Below are 20,881 nucleotides of genomic sequence, written 5' to 3' on the forward strand. Positions count from 1 at the left end.
TGCAGACAGCAGGAACTGGTGTTTGTAATAAAACAGGGGGTGATTGCAATCAGACAACAGACAGCAAACAAACATGCATCGAGAATCCAGCAATATCAATTCTACATTCTGTATGTCAGATAAAAGGCATGCTGTTCAGCACAGTCTGTTGAACAATTATGTGCCACTGCTTTGTGCACATAATCAATTTTGATTTAATTTCTCCCTTTTTTCATTCTGATGTTTAAATATTTACTAATTGTTGATACCAGGAAATCCGAGTAATCTATGTGTCGCATAAACACTGGGACATCAAAGGGGCTGAAGTAGAACTGCACAGAGTGGACAATAGCAAAATAACAAACACAATGATCTTTACAGTAAATAAAGCAACTGACTTTCCTCAGCAAATTTACAACATCAAATACAAATGTCATACCTAACCAACGAAAAACAGGAGGAAAAGGGCCTATCCACTGTGGACAGCCTATGTTTTAGTGTTCTTGTGCTCAATATACTACAGACAGGACCTCACCATGTGCAATTATGTAACAGTAGAGGCTATGAGAAGTGTAAAGTTATAGTATTTAAAATACAGCTACTGTATACAGTGATTTGAATTTGGCAATGTACATCCTAGTAGTTCATGTGCAAGTGTGACACACTCCATGCAGGAGTCAATAGTCAAAAGTCAGCAGCAGACAGTGCAGGGCTTAAAGTTCTCATATGGAGGTCAAGCTTGGTTGTGGAGCCTGCTGACTACTTGCACAAAGGACTGGCCAAGGTGCTTTGCCGAGGAGGGATGATTCTGTGGCTGAATGTGCTCCTAATCTTCGCTAGCGTATCATAGAGGGGATGGGAGGGGTTCTCCAGGATAGCGTCCAACTTCCTCCTCATCCTCCGCTGGCTAACAGACTGGTTGAACAGCCTGTTGCACAAACTGAAGTATCTGAGCCTCAGGAAGAACAACTTCCTCTATCCCTTACTGCACTGGTTCCCAAACTGTGGGTCAGTATCCCCAGGCGGGTCCCCAGATGATTTGCTTAATGTGCAACATTGTTTTCTCACTCAACAGTAAACAGACCAACATCGTATACAGTAAGTGTAAACAGGGTATCTGCACATTTCTAAAGTGACAATTTAAGGACTTTTGAGACCTTTTAATAACTCTAAAATGTAAAAGTAAGACAAAAAACAAACTACTTAAAAACATTGGCCAAATTGTCAAATATTGCCTAAGAAAGAGGAAAACCTTGTGAAAATAGCCGATCTACAAGCTCACAACGCCTCGCGTCAAGTGAGCTTGTAGATTGGCTATTTTCACAACATTTATCTGTGGAACCGAGTCAAACTAAATGTAATGCTTCAACTCCTACAAATCCAAGTGCTTTTGGGGGTGGGGTGGGGGGGGGGTCTGAAAAGTTTGAGGACCACGGCCTCAGCTAATCCAGTTAGTTCATGTGTACTCCACCTTCTCCCCTCAAATGGTGTCTTGATCCACCAGTAGTCAACCACCAGCTCCACTAGGGCTCTGTGCTCTTCCTCATTGTCATCCATTATGCAGCTGACAATGTCATCTGAGAACTTTTGTAGGTGGCACGTACTGCACTTGAGTTGAAGGTTGAAGTAAAGAACATGAAAGATGACAGCATGGTTCCTTTGGGGAGAGTGCCAGTGTTGCTCGTCAGCACATCAGACAGGATGCCCTGCGGTCTGTGACGTACTGTACTGTGGTCTGCTGGTGAGGTTGTCTGTAGTCCAGGCCCTCAGGCCTTGGTCCACTTGCGTCACTGAGAGCGTCTCGTTTGGCCAGTGCAGTGGTGTTTGAATGGTGTTGAAGGCGCTGGATAAGTTGAAGAACATAACTGATTCTAACGGTGCAGCGCAGCCTCTCCAGGAGTGTGTAGGCTCCGTGGAGCAGGGACATGATGACATGCCTGATAAGCAAACTGCAGGAGTCCAGGGAGTCACTCACCAGCAGCTTGAAGTGCTGCAGGACCAGGCTCTCAAAGATCTTTATTGATGTGTTTACTGTACGTCAGAGAAACTCACCTGTAGTCATTGAGAGCACTGTAGCATCACTTCTTGGGCACCCTTTTTGGGTCTCCTCTTCCTCTGTTATTTGTAAACATTGTAGTGTATTTTAAGTTATCATGGGCTAAACATTTTACACAAAGGCTTATTTCCTGACGTGGGGCCAAATAATCATCAAAGCAGTGAATTAAGTGGGAACTCAATAATGTTAGACAATGTTACAACGGATTAGAGACATTTTGGTCTACAGCCACAACTGTCAAACACAGAAATAATGAAATCCTAAGCCTTGTTAAACACAATAAGTATGTGGGCCTCTTTATAACATTAAAGGCCAATCCTCTGTTAGCCATGTCACTTTGTTAGTCGACCATTAACGCAGTGTACAATTGACTGCCTCTCGCATGAGTTGACTTGAGGGTTTTCAACCACTCCCTGATTTATCATCAGGCGTCATAGTTCTGACCAGACCTGACTACAACAAGTATGCCTTCGTTTCACCTGATATGATCTGTAATATCAAATAACTACTGCTAATCATTTTAATTAACTCAGAATGGCTTGCATTTCTGCTATCCTTTCTTCATCTGAACAATGCCTCTGCCAATGTCATCATCACCTATATCTTTTACACTGCACATCCGAAACCCAGTATTAATTGTTCCGGTGTTGGCATTCTTTTGTTTGAGGCATTGCCAATTGCAGTCCTAGGTTGTCTTTTATAATCATATGTTTTCAAATTTACAACCTAAATGACTATTAATCAAACATTCGTTCATAACAAGACTTGCTCATCGGCTCATAGGTCAAATTCTCAAGACATTTTGGGAGTCTCTGATCTATGTCATAATTGCCGTAGGTATACATTTTATGATAATAATCAAAGACTGCTATCTTGATGCAATGAAGTCATAGACATTGTGGTAATATCACAGGCTCGAACACATAGACAATTATCTTAATAATACTTCCATCCATCCATCCAAAACGTTTGGAATTGGAATATGTTGATATCATCTATTTGTATAGACCTCACACAGGTACTTCCTCCTAAATCAACTCACCTACCTACTAATTGACCGTGTGAAAGTCCCGCTAGCAGCCCCTATGCTCCATACACCTACCCAACTATCAAAAGTGGTTTAAACTGACCAACCTTGCCATCCTTAGAACTCTGCAATCTCACTAGTGGGGATAAAAAAGGCAGTGTGTGTGTGTGTGTGTGTGTGTGTGTGTGTGTGTGTGTGTGTGTGTGTGTGTGTGTGTGTGTGTGTGTGTGTGTGTGTGTGTGTGTGTGTGTTTCATGGCGGGGTGGGGTGGGGTGGGGTGGGGGTAAATATACAGTATTTTAACTGAAGGAGGCACTAGAGGAAATGCCATGATGTCACAGACATCATTAAGGTCCATCCTGCAGCAAATGGGAATTTTAGCAAAAGTGTGGCACTTAGAATGGCCAAAATCAGTGGATTCAACCTCCAGGGAGCATGAGTGCAACTTACAGCTGATTTGGTGTGCTCAGAGATACAGTAAAAACAAGAACGAGAAGATAGTTCGAAACACTACTGTGTACAGTAGTTCCAACTTTGAATCCTCATAATGGGTGTTGATGCATCACATCACGGAGAGACAGAGAGACAGATGGACGGACAAATGTACAAACCATCAGATAAAAATGGGAGATCCAGGCCTGGGCCGTAGCGTGACGGTCCAGGCACCCTAGGCTGCAATGCCAGCCTGACAGCATGTTGCGGGTTCGACTCCCGTTCCCGACGACCTTTGCTGCGTGTCGCCCCCCCCATCTCTCTCCCCATTTCCTGTCAGCCTACTTTCCCTATCCCTCTCTAAATAAAGGCATAAAAAAGCCCCCCCAAAAAAATCTTATTAAAAAAAAGGGAGATCCGGGCACTCGAGGTTAAAAGATGGACCTTTATTTAATATAACGCCAACATGTTTCGACCTGAAGCGGTTTCGACCTGAAGGGCAAAAAAATACAAAATGACCAGCTGGCCGAACCTCCGACATTGCCATCTTTAATGATGATATAAGATGGTGACTGTCTCCTCTGTCTTGTGTGTGTTAGGTTGGTAAGCTGCTGATGGAGAATGCACAGCTGGCACTGCAGTCTGATAATATGAAGTCCAGAGCTGCAACCATCCAGGCCAGGTCAGTGATGTTTGTCTATTTGGGTCAGGATGACAGTGAACTATACAGTCAAAGACAATGAGAAAGCAAGACTCCCAAACTAAACATTGTTTGATTTCCTGTATCTGTAGGACTTAGGAGGCCATTTGTGTCCCATGTTTCGTACTACAAGTGACAAGGTGTGGGATTGGCTATTCCTGTTAAATTAAGGATCTTTACATACAGTGGGTATGTGTGTTCCCTTGTGGAAGGTCCTGGCATAAAGTGATGTCAGACCAGAAACAATCCGGCAAAACCCTATATAGCAGAGTTAGACAGGGTTTATGGAAACTCAAATCAAATGATGACCACGCCATTACACACTTGTCCTAAAACGGTCCCTCACACAATGACTAAACAGTACATACATCATAAAACGGTCAAGTCGATCTCAATGTAGTCCATTCGCAGGCAGTAACAGACCTCTTGAATAACAATGAAACACTTCCTGTTTCCCAGTGCAGTCAGACCTTTGTTATCTAACTAGGCTATTTCCCACTTCTATGGGGCAACCTGCATACAAATCCTGGCCCAGGTTTGTGCAGCATCGGCACTTTCCCTTATGTATTGATGCAGAATGACAGTGGACCCATCGCCCCCCTCCCCCTGCTACCAGAGAGGTCCATTAACCCCTCAAGGGCATGGGCAACATTCCGCAGCTGGAAATAAATACACCTGGTCTATTTATAGTTCCACCTGATTTGTCAGCTGGCTGGCTCGATCCGTCTGCTAAAGCACCACTATGGTAATATACTGTTTATCAGACTGAGCTCTCCTTTGGATGGGGATATGGTTTATTATTGGACTAAATATGACTTACTGTTCCTTTTTTTTTGTCACAATGCTTTGTATGTGAAGCATCATGTTTGTCTAGTCAACTGATATGTGTAAGTACGAAGATGTGGAAATGCTAAACTGAAAACTTGTTTTGTCTGAATCATTACCACCATCCAAACAGACCAGGTTCAAGAACCCCATGTAACATATCATGTTGCAGAAATAATAGTAATCAATTATTGATATCATATAGCAATCAAATTATACTTTTGGTTTATGTGTGAATGGAAAAAGTAATGTAAATTAGTTGAAACGGTCAGTAAATCAAATATTATTCAACTAGAAAATGTTTGTTATTTCAGTCTATCAATCTGTTACTCCGTTGTTTAGATGATATGATATTTAACCACATTGCATTATACCGTACCATGGTGCTCATTGTCATTGATGGTCAGCTAAAAACAAAACAAAACAAAACTACAGAACTGAGTTCATTTATCAACGTTGCTGTTGTTGATGATGAAGGTGTGAAATGGAAGAACGTCAGACCAGGCGTCTGGAGCAGCAGGTAGCACTGCTGAGAGAATCCAAGAGGACAGCAGAACATACCAACATGACCCTGGAGAACGACCTGCACTACTCCATGACAGACCTGCTGCAGATGGAGCAGGAATATGAGGTATTTTTTGTTTTTGTTTTAGACCGTACGTACAATACATACATGGCTGCCATGACTTTATTTAGCCTTCATGTCTGTCTTTTTCTGTGTCTGTTGCTGCCGTCAGCTTGTCTGTCTCTTTGTCAACCTGATGAGCTTCCTGCCTATGTGTCTGTCTGTCTGTCTGTCTGTCTGTCTGTCTGTCTGTCTGTCTGTCTGTCTGTCTGTCTGTCTGTCTGTCTGTCTGTCTGTCTGTCTGTCTGTCTGTCTGTCTGTCTGTCTGTCTGTCTGTCTGTCTGTCTGTCTGTCTGTCTGTCTGTCTGTCTGTCTGTATGTGCACATGTATTTGTGTGCATATGTGTGAGTGCGAGTGCGAGTGCGTGTGCGTGTGCGTGTGCGTGTGCGTGTGCGTGTGCGTGTGCGTGTGCGTGTGCGTGTGCGTGTGTGTGTGCGTGTGTATTTGCTGGGAGGAAAAGGAAGAGGAGTAACGTGGAACATCTTCCTCCTTATTAGCCAATTAGTGCGAAGAATGCTTACCGCTGTTTTCTCAAGCCTTGACCTCGCTGCCGTGGCTTGTTACAGTTTCACAGCATTTCCCTTCATCACTCTATTTCCCCTGCAACTTCACTTCCCTCCTTCCTTCCCTACCCCCAATTCTTTCCTCTCCTCGTTCCCCTCATTCTGTCTCTCACTCCTACCTTCCCCCCCTCCCTCCCTCCCTCCCTCCTTCTCTGTCCTGCTGACTAATACTTATCATCCCTCCCTCCTCTCCAGCCGCTACTTGATCCAGAGTCTGTCCTCACACACACACACACACACATACATAAAGTACATGGTTTACTATCTCTACTCGCCCTCTGCAAAAAGTAACCCATACGGTTCTTGTCCCTCTCTGGGTTAAATTAACGTTCCAGACTTTACTGTGTATTCCTCCATATTCCTTTTATACTATTACATCTCTACTATTACATCTCTCTCTCTATCATACTTACTCCTTTGCATACACTGTCTCTGTCTCTCTGCCCCCCCCCTCTCTCTCACACACACACACACACACACACACACACACACACACACACACACACACACACACACACACACACACACACACACACACACACACACACACGTGCGCGTGCATGCACACTATCAATCATTCTCACTAACCACCCTAAACTCTCTCTTCCTCTTCCTCTCTCTCTCTCTCTCTCTCTCTCTCTCTCTCTCTCTCTCTCTCCCCCTCCCCACCCTAAATCCCTCTGTGGCTGTGGTTGGCTGTCTGCAGGAAGCTCTGGCTCTGCAGCGGCAGCGGGCCGGTTCCTGTGATGCTCTGCTAGTGACGGCCACAGCAGCAGGCGAGGAAGTGGTGGAGGACGATGGCACAGGGATGGAGCTCACCCAGCTCCTCGACCGGATCAGAGCGCAGTGCGACCAAATCCGACACGTGGGCCCAGGCGAGGGGCATCCCGCCCTGGGCATCGGCAGCACCTCAAATCCAGCCCCTGGCTCGGCCGGGCCCAGTCGGTCAGGAGCAACATCATCAGCATCAGCAGTCCGAACAAATGGAGGAGCTCTCACTGAGGTACGCAGTATGTATCCCACTCCTCTTTCTCTCTCCCTCCCTCCCTCTCAGTCTTCACTCATCCTTTTTTGTTTTTATGCTGCTTTCATGCCATCCTGGCCCGCTGCCAGCTAGACACACCCTCGAGACCACCTTTGACTGGCCTCATAGATGAGGCAGAGTGATGCATGCTTGGTTGAACTCAAAAGGATTAAATGCAGCGAAGGAGCATTTGTTGACTGTGCTAGAAGGCCCCAGGATTAGGAGTCGCTGTGCCTCTGTCTCCCATTCTGTGTGTGTGTGTGTGTGTGTGTGTGTGTGTGTGTGTGTGTGTGTGTGTGTGTGTGTGTGTGTGTGTGTGTGTGTGTGTGTGTGTGTGTGTGTGTGTGTGTGTGTGTGTGTGTGTGTGTGTGTGTGTGTGTGTGTGTGTGTGTGTGTGTGTGTGTGTGTGTGTGTGTGTGTGTGTGTGTGTTCCCAGATGCATGTGTTTATCTATCTATCTGTTTTCTCTTGCTCTCTTTCCCTAAGCCCTAGGTATATCCATCACTACTACAGCCCAAACATTGTCGTACTACGGTCCTGGAACATGATTCTCTGTCCTCATCAAATATTTATAAGCAGTGATTTACAACTCTGAGCACCTCAACTATCCTGCAGATTTTCTCCATTTGTTTTTAAACGCTTGCTCACAGTTCAAATCTTCTATTTTTGTAGTTGTGAAGGAAGGATTACATTTGGTCTTGGTGTTCTAAACCGTATACTTGTTGACCGGATTCCCCCAGGGCCCTATAACTAGGGTCAGCTCCTTTTTGTCCCACTACACCAAATCTCTTTGCCAAAAAATAGCAGATTCATACAAGCTCACAATGCGTTGTCTTGTGACTGCGTTGTGAGTTTGTAGATCTGCTATTTCTGCCCCCTCAGAATAGGGACACTAGAATTCATGTGGTTAAAGCCAGAAAGTACAGTGACTTTGATCTGACAGTTCGTACCTTAGCCAAGAGCTGTGGTTTCACCACAATGCTTAAACAAAAACAGGTTTCGTGAAATGTTCTTGTTTACCTCATCATTTGAATAAGTTGGAAGGCCAGTTCTTTTTTCCTTTCTGTTGCATTTCCAGGAAAAAAATGTAATATTACATGATGTTTGTCGTCAATTCTGGTTAGGCTGTACACAAATGTGCCCTTAGATAAAAGTGCTTTCTTACAGTTGGATGAATATGACCTAGATGTGTTTGCCATACTTTTGATCATCTCTTTTAAGTTTGGTTATATTTCAAGAATTGGCCTACTGGCAGTGGTGTACAGTAACTAAGTACATTTACTCAAGTACCGTACTTAAATACAATTTTGAGGTACTCTTACTTTACTGGAGCATTTCCAATTGTCTATACTTTTACTTCTACTCCACTACATCTCAGAGGCAAATATTGTACTTTTACTCCACTACAATTATTTGAAAACTTCAGTTACTAGTTACAGTAACTATGCAGATATGAATTATTACATGATATAACATACATTAACCACTTTAGCCCTATTTTTACTTAAGTAAAACATTTGAGTGCTTTTTCCACTACTGCCTACTGGATTAACCAACACTAAATGTTGTTTACTTCATATTTGATTCAGTGCATCAGTGCATGTAAGACGGAAAACACTGGGGGTCGTGATTCTCATTAGCAGCTGCATGTCAGCAGCATAGTGTGGGGGTCTCTTTGTTTAGATGGATTGTACTTTCTGCCCGTGGGGGATTTATCAGCAAGTGTCCCAAAGTTATCCAAATTGACATGTGGTACCATCTGCATCTGGTTATTCTTCTGACTCAGCTCCATTGCCCACTGGGCATGTTATGTGTAATACTGCGTATGGTGTGTGTGTGTGTGTGTGTGTGTGTGTGTGTGTGTGTGTGTGTGTGTGTGTGTGTGTGTGTGTGTGTGTGTGTGTGTGTGTGTGTGTGTGTGTGTGTGTGTGTGTGTGTGTGTGTGTGTGTGTGTGTGTGTGTGTGTGTGTGTGTGAGAGAGAGCGTGCGTGTGAGCGTGCGCGTGTGTGTGTGTGTGTGGATGGGAGTGTGTCTTAGCCCAAATGCTTCACCCTTTGACATAAATCCCTTCACATTCCAGACTTAATAATAATCTTAAACACATCAATAGCAAAGAAAAATACTGAGGGTACTTAAGCCTATAACATGTCATCTTAAAAAAATAAATTTAAAAAAAAAACTAAAAGCCCCCACTAGCAGCCCCTAGAGTCGGTGCTGCTCTTACACCCAACCAAACCAAAATGTTTGAACCAAACGACTTTGCCATTCTAGACCACTGCGATCTCAGTAGTGGGGCTAAGAACTTTTATTTTATTTTATTTTATTTTATTTTATTTTATTTTATTTTATTTTATTTTATTTTATTTTATTTTATTTTATTTTATTTTATTTTATTTTATTTTATTTTATTTTATTTTATTTTATTTTATTTTATTTTATTTTATTTTATTTTATTTTATTTTATTTTATTTTATTTTATTTTATTTTATTTTATTTTATTTTATTTTATTTTATTTTATTTTATTTTATTTTATTTTATTTTATTTTATTTTATTTTATTTTATTTTATTTTATTTTATTTTATTTTATTTTATTTTATTTTATTTTATTTTATTTTATTTTATTTTATTTTATTTTATTTATACACAGTTAGACTTCAAACTTGGCGTGTGTTGCAGATGACCCACAAATGTCTGTAACTGTCTGTCTGTGGAGATTTAGGCATCAACTTCCCTGATTGGCAAACCCAACCCAACACGATGTCAGCGGTTTTTGACCATTTCAGGGATCCCATAACTCCATATTTGGTCGATCAGTCGTATGTGTGTGTGTACCGCACTGGGTGCGGAACTCTGACAACAGGTATAATGGGTACTCTGACAACAAGTTCATACCATACCTGCATCATTCCCGAATGACGGCACCCATTTATAAATCACCCATTGATTGTAATATCGTTAGCGTTATCAGTGCTGTGTAACGGGTACAGGTACTGGGTATTCTAACAACGGGTAAATGCATTCTCGACTTGCATCGTTCCCGACTTACATCGTTCCCGACTTGCATGGTCCCTATGTGTATAATAATAATTATTATTATTATAATAATACACTTTATATAGCACCTTCATTCAAAACATGCAGCTCAAAGTTCTTTACATTAAATAGAACAAGAAAAACATTAAAAGAAAACAGCTCCAGTAACATAAGTAAAGCACATAAACAATCTATAAAAGAAAGTTGAATAGGGGAAAAAAAGAAAAATATATGTCATAATCTCTGTAGATTTTGAATCATAAAAAAAAGAAGCTGCATCTCTCATTGTCTTTTAGGTAGGGTTATGCATATCTAGCAAACCTGCAGTAGAGGATCCAAGTGCTTGTGAAGGAACATAAAACGACGTGGAGTCTGTGATGTAAGCCAACCCTAACCCATTGAGAGCTTTATAAACAAGCAGAAGGACTTTAAAATCGATCCTGGAAGACACAGGGAGCCAGTGTAGTGTAGTATAGCTAAGACTGGAGTGATGTGTTTTCTCTTTTTTATTCTTGTTAGCAGTCTAGCAGCAGAGTTCTGAATAAGTCGCAACCTTTCAATGGAGTTTTTAGAAAGAAAAATGCATTGCAGTAGTAGTTGAACTGACTTGATCTAAAAGCATGAATTACTTTTTCAGCATCTTGCTGACTTATAGGAATGGTCATACTTTGGCAATATTTCTGAGATGAAAGTTTTGGTCACTTTATTTATATGGGACATAAAACTCTGATCAGAGTCTAAAATAACACCTATTCTAAGCTTGTTATGCTTCTGGTTTGATCAAGGGTGTCAGATCAAGGCTGATCCCGTTTAGCTTTGGGGCCAACTAAGATTTCAGTCTTATCCTCATTACATTTTTGAAAAATATTACTCATCCATTTACCACAGAGAGGTGGTCAGGGAGCTGAGGAGACATTATTGTATATTAACTTAAGAAGCACTAGAGAAGGCCTGGGCCGTAGCGTGACGGTCCAGGCACCCTAGGCTGCAATGCCAGCCTGACAGCGTGTCGCGGGTTCGACTCCCGGTCCCGACGACCTTTGCTGTGTGTCACCCCCCCCATCTCTCTCCCCATTTCCTGTCAGCCTACTTTCCCTATCCCTTTCTAAAATAAAGGCATAAAACCCCACCCCAAAAAAAAGAAACACTAGAGAAAAGGCCATAGGGTCACCAAAATCATTAGTGTTCATAATCTGCCTGTTAGATTATGAGATATCTTGTCTGCAAAGTTGTCATTTTGGCCTGAGGGTGGTGCTAGAGGCAACGTCATGGGGTCACTCAAATGATTATGGTTAATTCTCCAGGGAATATGAATGTGCTCAGCAAGTTCCATGGCAATCTGCCTATTATATTTTGGGATATCTTGTGTGAAATGGAAACTTTGACCTAAGGGTGGCACTAGAGGAAAGGACAGACATGGAGTCACATAAATCAGCAGGCTTCATCCTCTGGGGAGCGTGACACACACAGCAACTTCCATGACTGCAGGCCAGTTGATTTTGGACGGACTAGTTATTGGATGGACAGGCATTGCCCATTTGAGCCCTGAAAGAAATCCCCAAATTCCTTTCCAGAGCACGGTAGCCTACATATTAGACAACAGTTCATACAACAGCACACAATAACAGCAATACAACAACAATAACATACAATGTGTGTGTGTGTGTGTGTGTGTGTGTGTGTGTGTGTGTGTGTGTGTGTGTGTGTGTGTGTGTGTGTGTGTGTGTGTGTGTGTGTGTGTGTGTGTGTGTGTGTGTGTGTGTGTGTGTGTGTGAGAGAGAAACATATATGTGACAGAAAAAAGTGTGAAGGTACTTCTTTTTGGCCTGCCGGCAGCCTTCAAATGAAATGTCATGCTGATCAGTCCAGCGGTTTGCGAGATCAGCTCCCAACAAACACAGACGGACAGAAAGACCGACCCTCTTATTTATAGACAGCTATAGCCTCCTGCAAAACCACACCGTAAACATCAGGTGGAACGGTACAGTAGGATGGGCTGAACAATACTCTGGTACAACAGTAGGAGGAGATGGGGGTCAACCTAGAGTCCATTAAGCTAGTCAGGGCTACTCAACTTAAGATGGCTCAGGGGCCACTCAGCAAAATACCAAAAGTCCAAGGGGCCGCCAGCTAAAAATGACGGTCCTATTTTGGATTTTGTAACACATTGTTATTGTTATAAGAAAATGTACTTTTTGACATCATATTGAAAGTGTACCTGTTTACTTTGTGTGTATGTCCAGTGGCATCAGTTCAGCAAAAGCTAAGGTATGGCAAGGTTAGGGTTGCCAACTCCCAGAGATTGAATTAACGGACACCTATCCTGGGCGCGCGGCGAAGCCGTGCGGCCGGAAAAAAATGGGGGTCAAACCCCCCCAAAAAAACGAAATGCATAGAAAACTATGCATTATACCTGTAACAATTGACGCACCTGTATGTATGTATGTCTGTCTGTTTGTTTTTGAAAAAAAAATTAGCAACACATATATTTGAACGGAAATGTATATTTTTATCCTGTGCTTAAAAAAAATAAAAAAATCTTTGACCATGAGGGGCCGCCAAGACGCTGCGTTGGGGCCGCATGCGGCCCGCGGGCCGCGGGTTGAGTAGCGCTGAGCTAGTGGATGACTGGTAGTCTTTGGTGGCACATATTTTGTGTGTCATTAAACTTGTCGAAGCCGAGTCTGTTGTTCAGCCCAGTGTCACTCCGAGGTATCTGAGATGGTCAACTACCACGATAAATGGGGTGGAAGGATTTTGTCTAGGTCAGCGGTTCTCTACCAGTGGTCCGGGGACCACCAGTGGTCCTTTAGGGCGTTCCAGGGGGTCCCCAGACAAATTAATAGTTAGGAACCAAATTGACCCTTGTGTGTCTGTAACTCTGAGAGTGTAAGGTCCATTTGGTTCCATTTGTACACTCTCAGAGTTAAATTAACACTGATGATGATAATACAGTGTAGATTGGGACCCCCAAGAAATAAAAATGGTTGAGTCCATGGCATATCTTTTCAAATGGGGGTCCCTGGGCTAATATGTGTCAATCTCTATCCTCAAACCAGGAAAGGCAATTGGACTGGATAATATCGCAACGGAACAGATCAAGCACTTCGGTCACAAGGCAAAGACGTGGCTTCTACAGCTCTACAATGAGTGCTTAACAACACACAAGCTCCCTAACATCTGGAAGAAAGCCCACATTATAGCACTGCTGAAACCTGGGAAAGATCCATCCGCTCCCAAGAACTTCAGACCAATCTCACTTTTGAGCCACACCTACAAGCTCTTTGAACGTCTGATCCTCAACAGAATTGGTACCTTTGTTGACGAACACCTCATCCCTGAACAAGCAGGTTTCCGCCCTGGCAAGTCGACAACTAGCCAAGTACTCAACCTCACCCAGTACATCGAAGACGGATATGAGGAAGGGATGGTAACTGGTGTGGTGTTTGTCGACCTCTCAGCTGCCTATGACACAGTCAACCACAGACGTCTCCTCAGCAAGATCCTGGAGACCACAAGAGACACCCGTCTGACAGAGTTGCTTGAAAATAGGCACTTCTTCGTTGAGCTAGGAGGAAAGAAAAGCAGGTGGCGAAGACTCAGGAATGGCCTCCCACAGGGAAGTGTGCTTGCACCACTTCTCTTTAACATCTACACCAACGACCAACCAAAAAGTGCAGACACCCGCCGCTTCATCTATGCAGACGATCTTGGCATAGGTGCACAAGCCACTGATTTCAAAGTTGTGGAAGACAGACTCTCCAACGCTCTGGCAGAGCTAACACCTTACGATGAAGAGAACCACCTACGTGCAAACCCATCTAAGACACAGGTGTGTGCCTTCCACCTGAGAAACCGTGAAGCCAAGCGCCAACTGAAGGTCAGCTGGTCAGGAACCTCCCTTGAACACTGTGAGCACCCAGTCTACCAAGGGGTAACCCTGGACAGATGCCTCTCTTTTAAGACCCACACTGAGAAGACCAAGTGCAAAGTCAGTGCGAGGAACAACATCATCCGCAAGCTCACTGGCACAACCTGGGGTGCTAACCCACAGACTCTGAAGTCAACTGCACTAGCCCTCTGCTACTCAGCTGCCGAGTATGCCTGCCCAGTATGGGAGCGAGCTGCCCATGCCAAGAAGTTGGATCCCGCCCTCAATGCTAGCTGCCGCCTTATCACAGGCTGCCTGAAATCAACACCTACAGACCGTCTGTACATCCTGGCAGGCATAGCCCCACCAGAGATACGACGAAATGCAGCAAGCAAGAAAGAGCGCCAACAACAGTCTACTGACCAAAGACATCCTCTCTTCGGCCATGTGCCAGCCAAAAGTCGCCTTAAATCCAGGAAAAGTTTCCTGAAGAGCGTCCCACCCCTCGGAACACCGAGCACAAGCAGTGAAAGAGTCACTCGGTGGGAAGAAAGACTTGAAAACCTCCCATCAGCAACAACAATGGAGCGGCGAGCGAGGCACTGCCCCCTGGAGCAGACACCAACTACGCAGTGTGGAAATGCCTAAACAGAATAAGATCTGGTGTTGGACGTGCAAAAGCCACTCTCGCCAAATGGGGATACCTAAATGACGGGGACATTGCGTGTGACTGGGGCATTGAACCACAAACGATGCAGCACCTCCTGATATGCCCCCTGCTGGAGCAACCCTGCACAGCATCGGACTTGGCAGAGTTTAATGAGAAGGGACAGCAATGTGTTCAGCTGTGGCTGAACCACATCTAGCCAAGCCTTGTAACTGACTGTCTTGTGGACACGATAAGAAGAAGAATTTGGGGGTCCTTGACGCAAAAAAGGTTGAATTCCACTGGTCTAGGTGCAAGTGCATGTGGACTGCACTGTGCGTGCGTGAGTGTGTACGTGTATTCTTGTGTATTTAGTGTGTCTTCTAACATCCCTTCTTTCTCCCACCTCCAGGAGGAGGCAGCATGGACGCAGGTGAGCCTTGGAGGAGCTGCCCTCAGGGAGGCCCGGGCAGAGTTAGCCGAGGCCAGGAAACAGTGGCACTCCTTGGAGGTGGAGATTGAGACCCTACACGCCTTGGTGAGAACACACACACACATACACACGCATGCACACACACACACACTCACACACACACACACACACACACACACACACACACACACACACACACACACACACACACGCACGCACGCACGCACGCACGCACGCACGCACTCACACACACACACACTCACACACTCACACACTCACACTCACACTGTGGGCAACCACATAAATCTTGTCCAAATTAGTTACACATGATTTTGGGAGTCAAGTGACAACATAATTGGCTCCCAAAATTAATGGCAGGGGATTCTGTTTTTTAAAACAAAACGCCATATATCATGAACGCAATTAAGATCCAATCAACCCCAAATTTAAATGGCATGTTGTGGGGCCTCCGACACTGATTTCTCCAGAGGATTCCTCGGGTCCCGACAGCCGCAACCCACGACTTGCGTCGGGGCAACCATTACTATTATATCATATTATTATGATACGTTGTACGATGGTGTCACATCGCACCGCGTAAATAGCCGATCTAAAAGATCACAATGTAATGCATCGTGAGAGCTTGTACTTTAGATCTGCTATATTTTAAATGTTCAGAACTTAGACAATGTTCGCCTATTGATATGCCCAAAATGTGGACGCCAGGTTGAGAGTGGTTAACTGAATTTTAGGCCTGACCTGGATTATTGGAATGGCCCAAATGGAATGTTCCTCTTTTGCATAACAACTTTTTTGCATGATTCGACTGAGAGATTGGCAGTCGAATCAGACTGATTCGACTGCCAATCTCAGTCGAATCATGCCAAAAAAATAATAATAATAATATGTTTTTTAACATTTTTTTGGTGTTGCATTAGTCGACTATTAGTCGACTATAGCCAAATTTGGCCAATCAGATTCGACTATAGAAATCCTTAGTCGGGGACAGGCCTACTGAATTTTTATCACTTGTTCTTGTAACTACAGTATACGGTCACCTGTTCTCATGTGTCTTTGTTACTTGACCTTTTCTCCGTCCAGGAGAAAGGCCTGGAGGGATCGCTGCAGAACACTCAGAGGCAGTACTCCGACCAGCTGCATGACCTGTCCCAGGTGATCGCCGGGCTGGAGGGCGAGCTGGAGCACGTGAGGGAAGGGCTGGCCACACAGCGCGAGCGCCACCACCAGCTGCTCAACACTAAAATGAGGCTGGAGCGGGAGATTGCCACCTACCGGCGTCTGCTGGAGCGTGAGGAGGGCAGGTGAGGACAATAATGGGCAGAGAATACAATGGAAATATTAACAGTGATATCCAGGAAGGAGTGGTTTGGAATGGAACGCTGTGGCTCCAGAGTCTGCCAAACGCTACAGCCAGCTCTCACCATTTTCTTTTTCTGTATTGGGAAATAATGTTCTCGTGTTGTGAAATCTTACCTTCAGGAACTGCATGTGGTAACAATGATAATATGTTGATATAAAGTTGTTGTGTTTATAATACAACAATATCATGGTAACAGCCACAGGCTATTTACCATAGTGTTTGCTATAAAAATTAAAATAACAACATCGACACGCAATCAGGTATAACTTTAAGGTTTGGATTTATACCTGATATAGAGGTTAGGTTTAAAGGTTAAATGTCAGATCTTAACCATCCTGAATCTCTTCCTAATTGTAAGCCTAATTCTTAAAATTCTTAAATTCACACACACACAGACAGACAATGTTTCACACGGCTGTATTCACAGTTTTCCAACGCCTGCAGGTACATGGGTCATAACGGCAGGGTGATGAGCCTGCAGCCGTGGAGGGGTTGTGTGGTCGAGCCAAAAGAGAACGGGCTGGAGAATGGCTTCAGTGACTCTGCTTTGACCCCAGACGAGCCCAAGTCTGAGCCTCTGCCTGAAATACCTCCACTGAACCCGTCAGATGATGGGCTGAAGACCAGATCCATACTTCGTAGACAGCAAAGCCTGGTCATACTCACAGGTACAGTACACACACACACACACACACGCGTGCACGCGCGCGCGCGCGCGAGCGCGCGCACACACACACACACACACACACACACACACACACACACACACACACACACACACACACACACACACACACACACACACACACACACACACACACACACACACACCATATTCATTACAGTTGTGTCCAGTCATGATTTGTCTTTTATCTGTGCTGTGCAGAGCCAGAGCTAGACTGCCGGCTGCGGATATCGACAGTGAAAACCCAAGAGATTCTTCAGGGCAATGTGGTACAAGAGAGTGCAGAGGGCCATGGCACTGTGGAGTGAGTATTGATCCCGTTTGTCTTCTAGCAAGCTGAGGCCAGCATGTCTAGTCTGTGAAATGTTGGCATTTTCCTGTAGTAAAGTCAGATGTGTAAAACCTGTCAAAACACCCATTAATTACATGGGTTTTTGCTGCATGACTTTTGACTGACTAACAATGACAGAGACGGAGTCATACATGTATACACGCATGCCAGGTCCTCCCTGCTTTGCATGGCGACATGCTGTCCAGGAGACGCGATCTAAAGGTTTCAGAAAGGAATTACCTCTGCATGTTTAATGTTTTAGTACGACAAGGGATTACCAGTTTATTTGGTTTCACAATTTCCCATAACCAGTCACCATGAAAGCACATGGGAATGTTCGTGTTTTGGGAGCAGTCATTTAATGAGCTTTGTTTGATGTGGAGACACCGGCCCAGTGTAGACGCCTCAGGGCGTGGCGTCTGTCATTGTTGGACCAGACATGGGCGGAATTCTCACTACACACATCCTCAAGCATTGAAGGCCACACACACACACACACACACACACACACACACACACACACACACACACACACACACACACACACACACACACACACACACACACACACACACACACACACACACACACACACACACACACACACACACACATTTTGTAGACATGATCAAACCGCCGTCCCTGTTGGGCATGGCTGTGTAAATACTTGCACTTCTAAGTCATTAGTCCTGCCACACCATCTCAGTCTGCTGTTCTCATTTACAGGCTCTGTCAGATTCCAAACTTTCTTCGCAAGCATAAATATGTCAGTTTGCTTTTGCGAGGCATGTGTGCTTGGGAGGTCCTCTGTGCTTCCGTCTCACTCATAATTGAAGCAGACCGGCCTTCGTGTTAAATCTTCACGCAGACCTCGTCGGGCAGAAGATCAAATTATTATTTTAGCTTGTATCTATTAGTTATAATGCTACTTCATCATACTGTAGATCTCCTCTGTGTCTGGATGTAATAGATGATCATGACCTAAATCTCATTCACAATGACACATCTTTTCTTGGAGCTTACTTCAACAAAAGAACCCTAACTACCTATTACCAACAGTAATTCAGATTAATATAATTGATTTAATTACAATGTGTAACTAACTAAAGCATTACTGGTAGACCTTCTGACCGCCTACCACCTTCAGCTCATTGAATTTACCATTTTTCTTTTGCTCTTGCATCATAATAAACGATGACTTTGTTATTTCCATGACGTCCAACCTCTCCCACCAGGACAGAGAAGATTGACATGGTGATTAAACAGTGGGAGGGTTCTTTCTTCAAGGGGAATCCCAAGCTGCGGAAGAAGTCAGTGTCACTGCGCTTCGACCTGCACATGGCTGCAGCAGACGAAGGCTGTGCCCAGACGAAACAGGACAGCCTCCCCGACGTGGAGGTACGTCTGGTCATGAAGAGGTCCCGCAGTATCCCCACCATCACCCAATAACTCTGTCTCCACAATGGAGCTCCATCTCCATTGCCACGTGTTGTTACGGAAACAGCTGCTAATATATGGGTGACAACTGGCATTTTACCAGCCCTCAAACACGATATCATGAAAGTATAATTTCTTCCTATTGTTCACTACAGCAATTGAGAGTCAAGTCGTAGGGTTGCCAACCGTCCCTTGAAATACAGAACGGTCCCTTATATGGAAACTAAAAGATTTGTCCCTTATTGAACTGATAAGAGACACACTTTGTTACTTATTTTTGGGAATCAATTAATGACACACATCTTGCAAGTTCAAACAGTTCAAATACATTTACATACAGGTTGTTAACCACTTAAACCTTCTAGACTTAGTCAACTGGACGTGAGTTGTCTCTGTACTTGGACTGATGTTCTCTGTCTACACTACATCTATTTGACAAAAAATTGCTGATCTACAAGTGCACAACACGATCTGCTATTTTTGGCTGATGTTCCCCCCGGAATAGGGATGCTGGGGTTCAAGTGGTTAATATAATATGCAAAAACTGTACAAATACAGTGAGATTTTACCTTTTTCTGGGTGTCCCTTATTTTCCTTGGAAATATTAAAGGGACGCCCGGGGCGAGTGTCCCTTATTTGAATTTCATGTAGTTGGCAACGCTAGTCATGTGTAACCGTCTCATTAAGGACTTTTCATTCATTACCCTCATGTTAAGACCTAGAAACACCCCACAACATGAATGCTGTAGACATACATAAGTGTACTCGTTAAGCTTTTGTGCTGTCATTTCTATAACATTTTAATTGCATTTAGAAAACCAAAACTTCCTTGAGAATAACACATAATAACTCACTTTGTGGCCATATTCCTATCATCACTCCACAGTCACAACAAGAAAAAAAAGGACACCCTCCGCACTGTAATCGATGCAATATGAGGTGACATCATGCCACTGTACAAAACATATTACTGCATTCAACAACAGACTAACACTTTGCACAGCCGGTGGAGTGCAGAGATAGATCTATAGATTAATGCAGGCAGAGTATTACAGAGCTGTACGACAGTCTACTGTGTGTGAATTAGCAAAGGGTGATTTTCTTTTTTTTCCTATTTCATTTTTGTCATTTCCCTGTCTGTAAATGCTTTGCTCTGCAGACTCTCAGAGGAGCCTTAGCACTAAAAAAAATGAAATTATCCTCTGGCAGGCAAACTGATAATGTAGACAACCAGATGCATTGTCCCCAAAACACTCACTGTGAATTTATTAGCAGTGAGGCTTCTAGCTCCCACTTTTGTGTCCGAATTTGACCAGAAGAGGGCAGTATTTGTAAATAGTTAACACTGCAGTATCTTCAGCGTTCGACTTTGGGATTGTGGTGTATTATAAATTATGTCTATTAGATTGATAACACTTTAAGAGAAAAATAGTTTTGTGCTATATTTTGAGTTGGCACCAAAAATTACAAAATGAACCATTGTGCATTGCAGTTGGGTGCCTCTGAATGTGTACAAATATTTAAGAAATATTATCTATGCAGTACTTCCTGTGGTTGATTTTGCTTTGCCTCATGGAGCACTTGAATTATATTCTTTTTTCATTTTGAGAGGCTCTTTAACTTCAGAATGAAGGATTGTGCTTTTATCTAACAATTTATCATTTGAAATAAAAGCTCTAAATGTTTGGTGTGTTCTTATAAGTTAGAAGAAGGTAACGGTTTTCTCCTTTGATTCAGTGTAAAATTATAATTTTGTTATGACAGGTTACAAAGATTTGCCATGACCTCCTCATTGGTGGCACAAAAAAGAAAGAAAACATTCTCTCTCGA

General features: G+C 43.6%; 1 protein-coding gene across 2 annotated transcripts in view; it reads left to right on the top strand.

The window, feature by feature from the left end:
* Positions 1–20,795, top strand: part of krt222 (keratin 222) — a 23,483-nt gene extending 2,688 nt beyond the window's left edge. For both annotated transcript variants that reach the window (XM_080417654.1, XM_080417653.1), the window contains 8 exons: positions 4,094–4,176; positions 5,497–5,650; positions 6,915–7,211; positions 15,197–15,322; positions 16,319–16,539; positions 17,043–17,266; positions 17,485–17,587; positions 18,850–20,795. In XM_080417654.1, the coding sequence (XP_080273780.1) occupies positions 4,094–4,176; positions 5,497–5,650; positions 6,915–7,211; positions 15,197–15,322; positions 16,319–16,539; positions 17,043–17,266; positions 17,485–17,587; positions 18,850–19,063 (1,422 nt within the window). In that variant the 3' untranslated portion in view covers positions 19,064–20,795. The remainder of the gene's footprint in view (positions 1–4,093; positions 4,177–5,496; positions 5,651–6,914; positions 7,212–15,196; positions 15,323–16,318; positions 16,540–17,042; positions 17,267–17,484; positions 17,588–18,849) is intronic.
* Positions 20,796–20,881: the final 86 nt, after the last annotated feature.

The sequence above is a fragment of the Gymnoscopelus braueri genome (genome assembly GCF_963280865.1).
Source record: "Gymnoscopelus braueri genome assembly, chromosome: 2".
Classification (NCBI taxonomy): Eukaryota; Metazoa; Chordata; class Actinopteri; order Myctophiformes; family Myctophidae; genus Gymnoscopelus; species Gymnoscopelus braueri.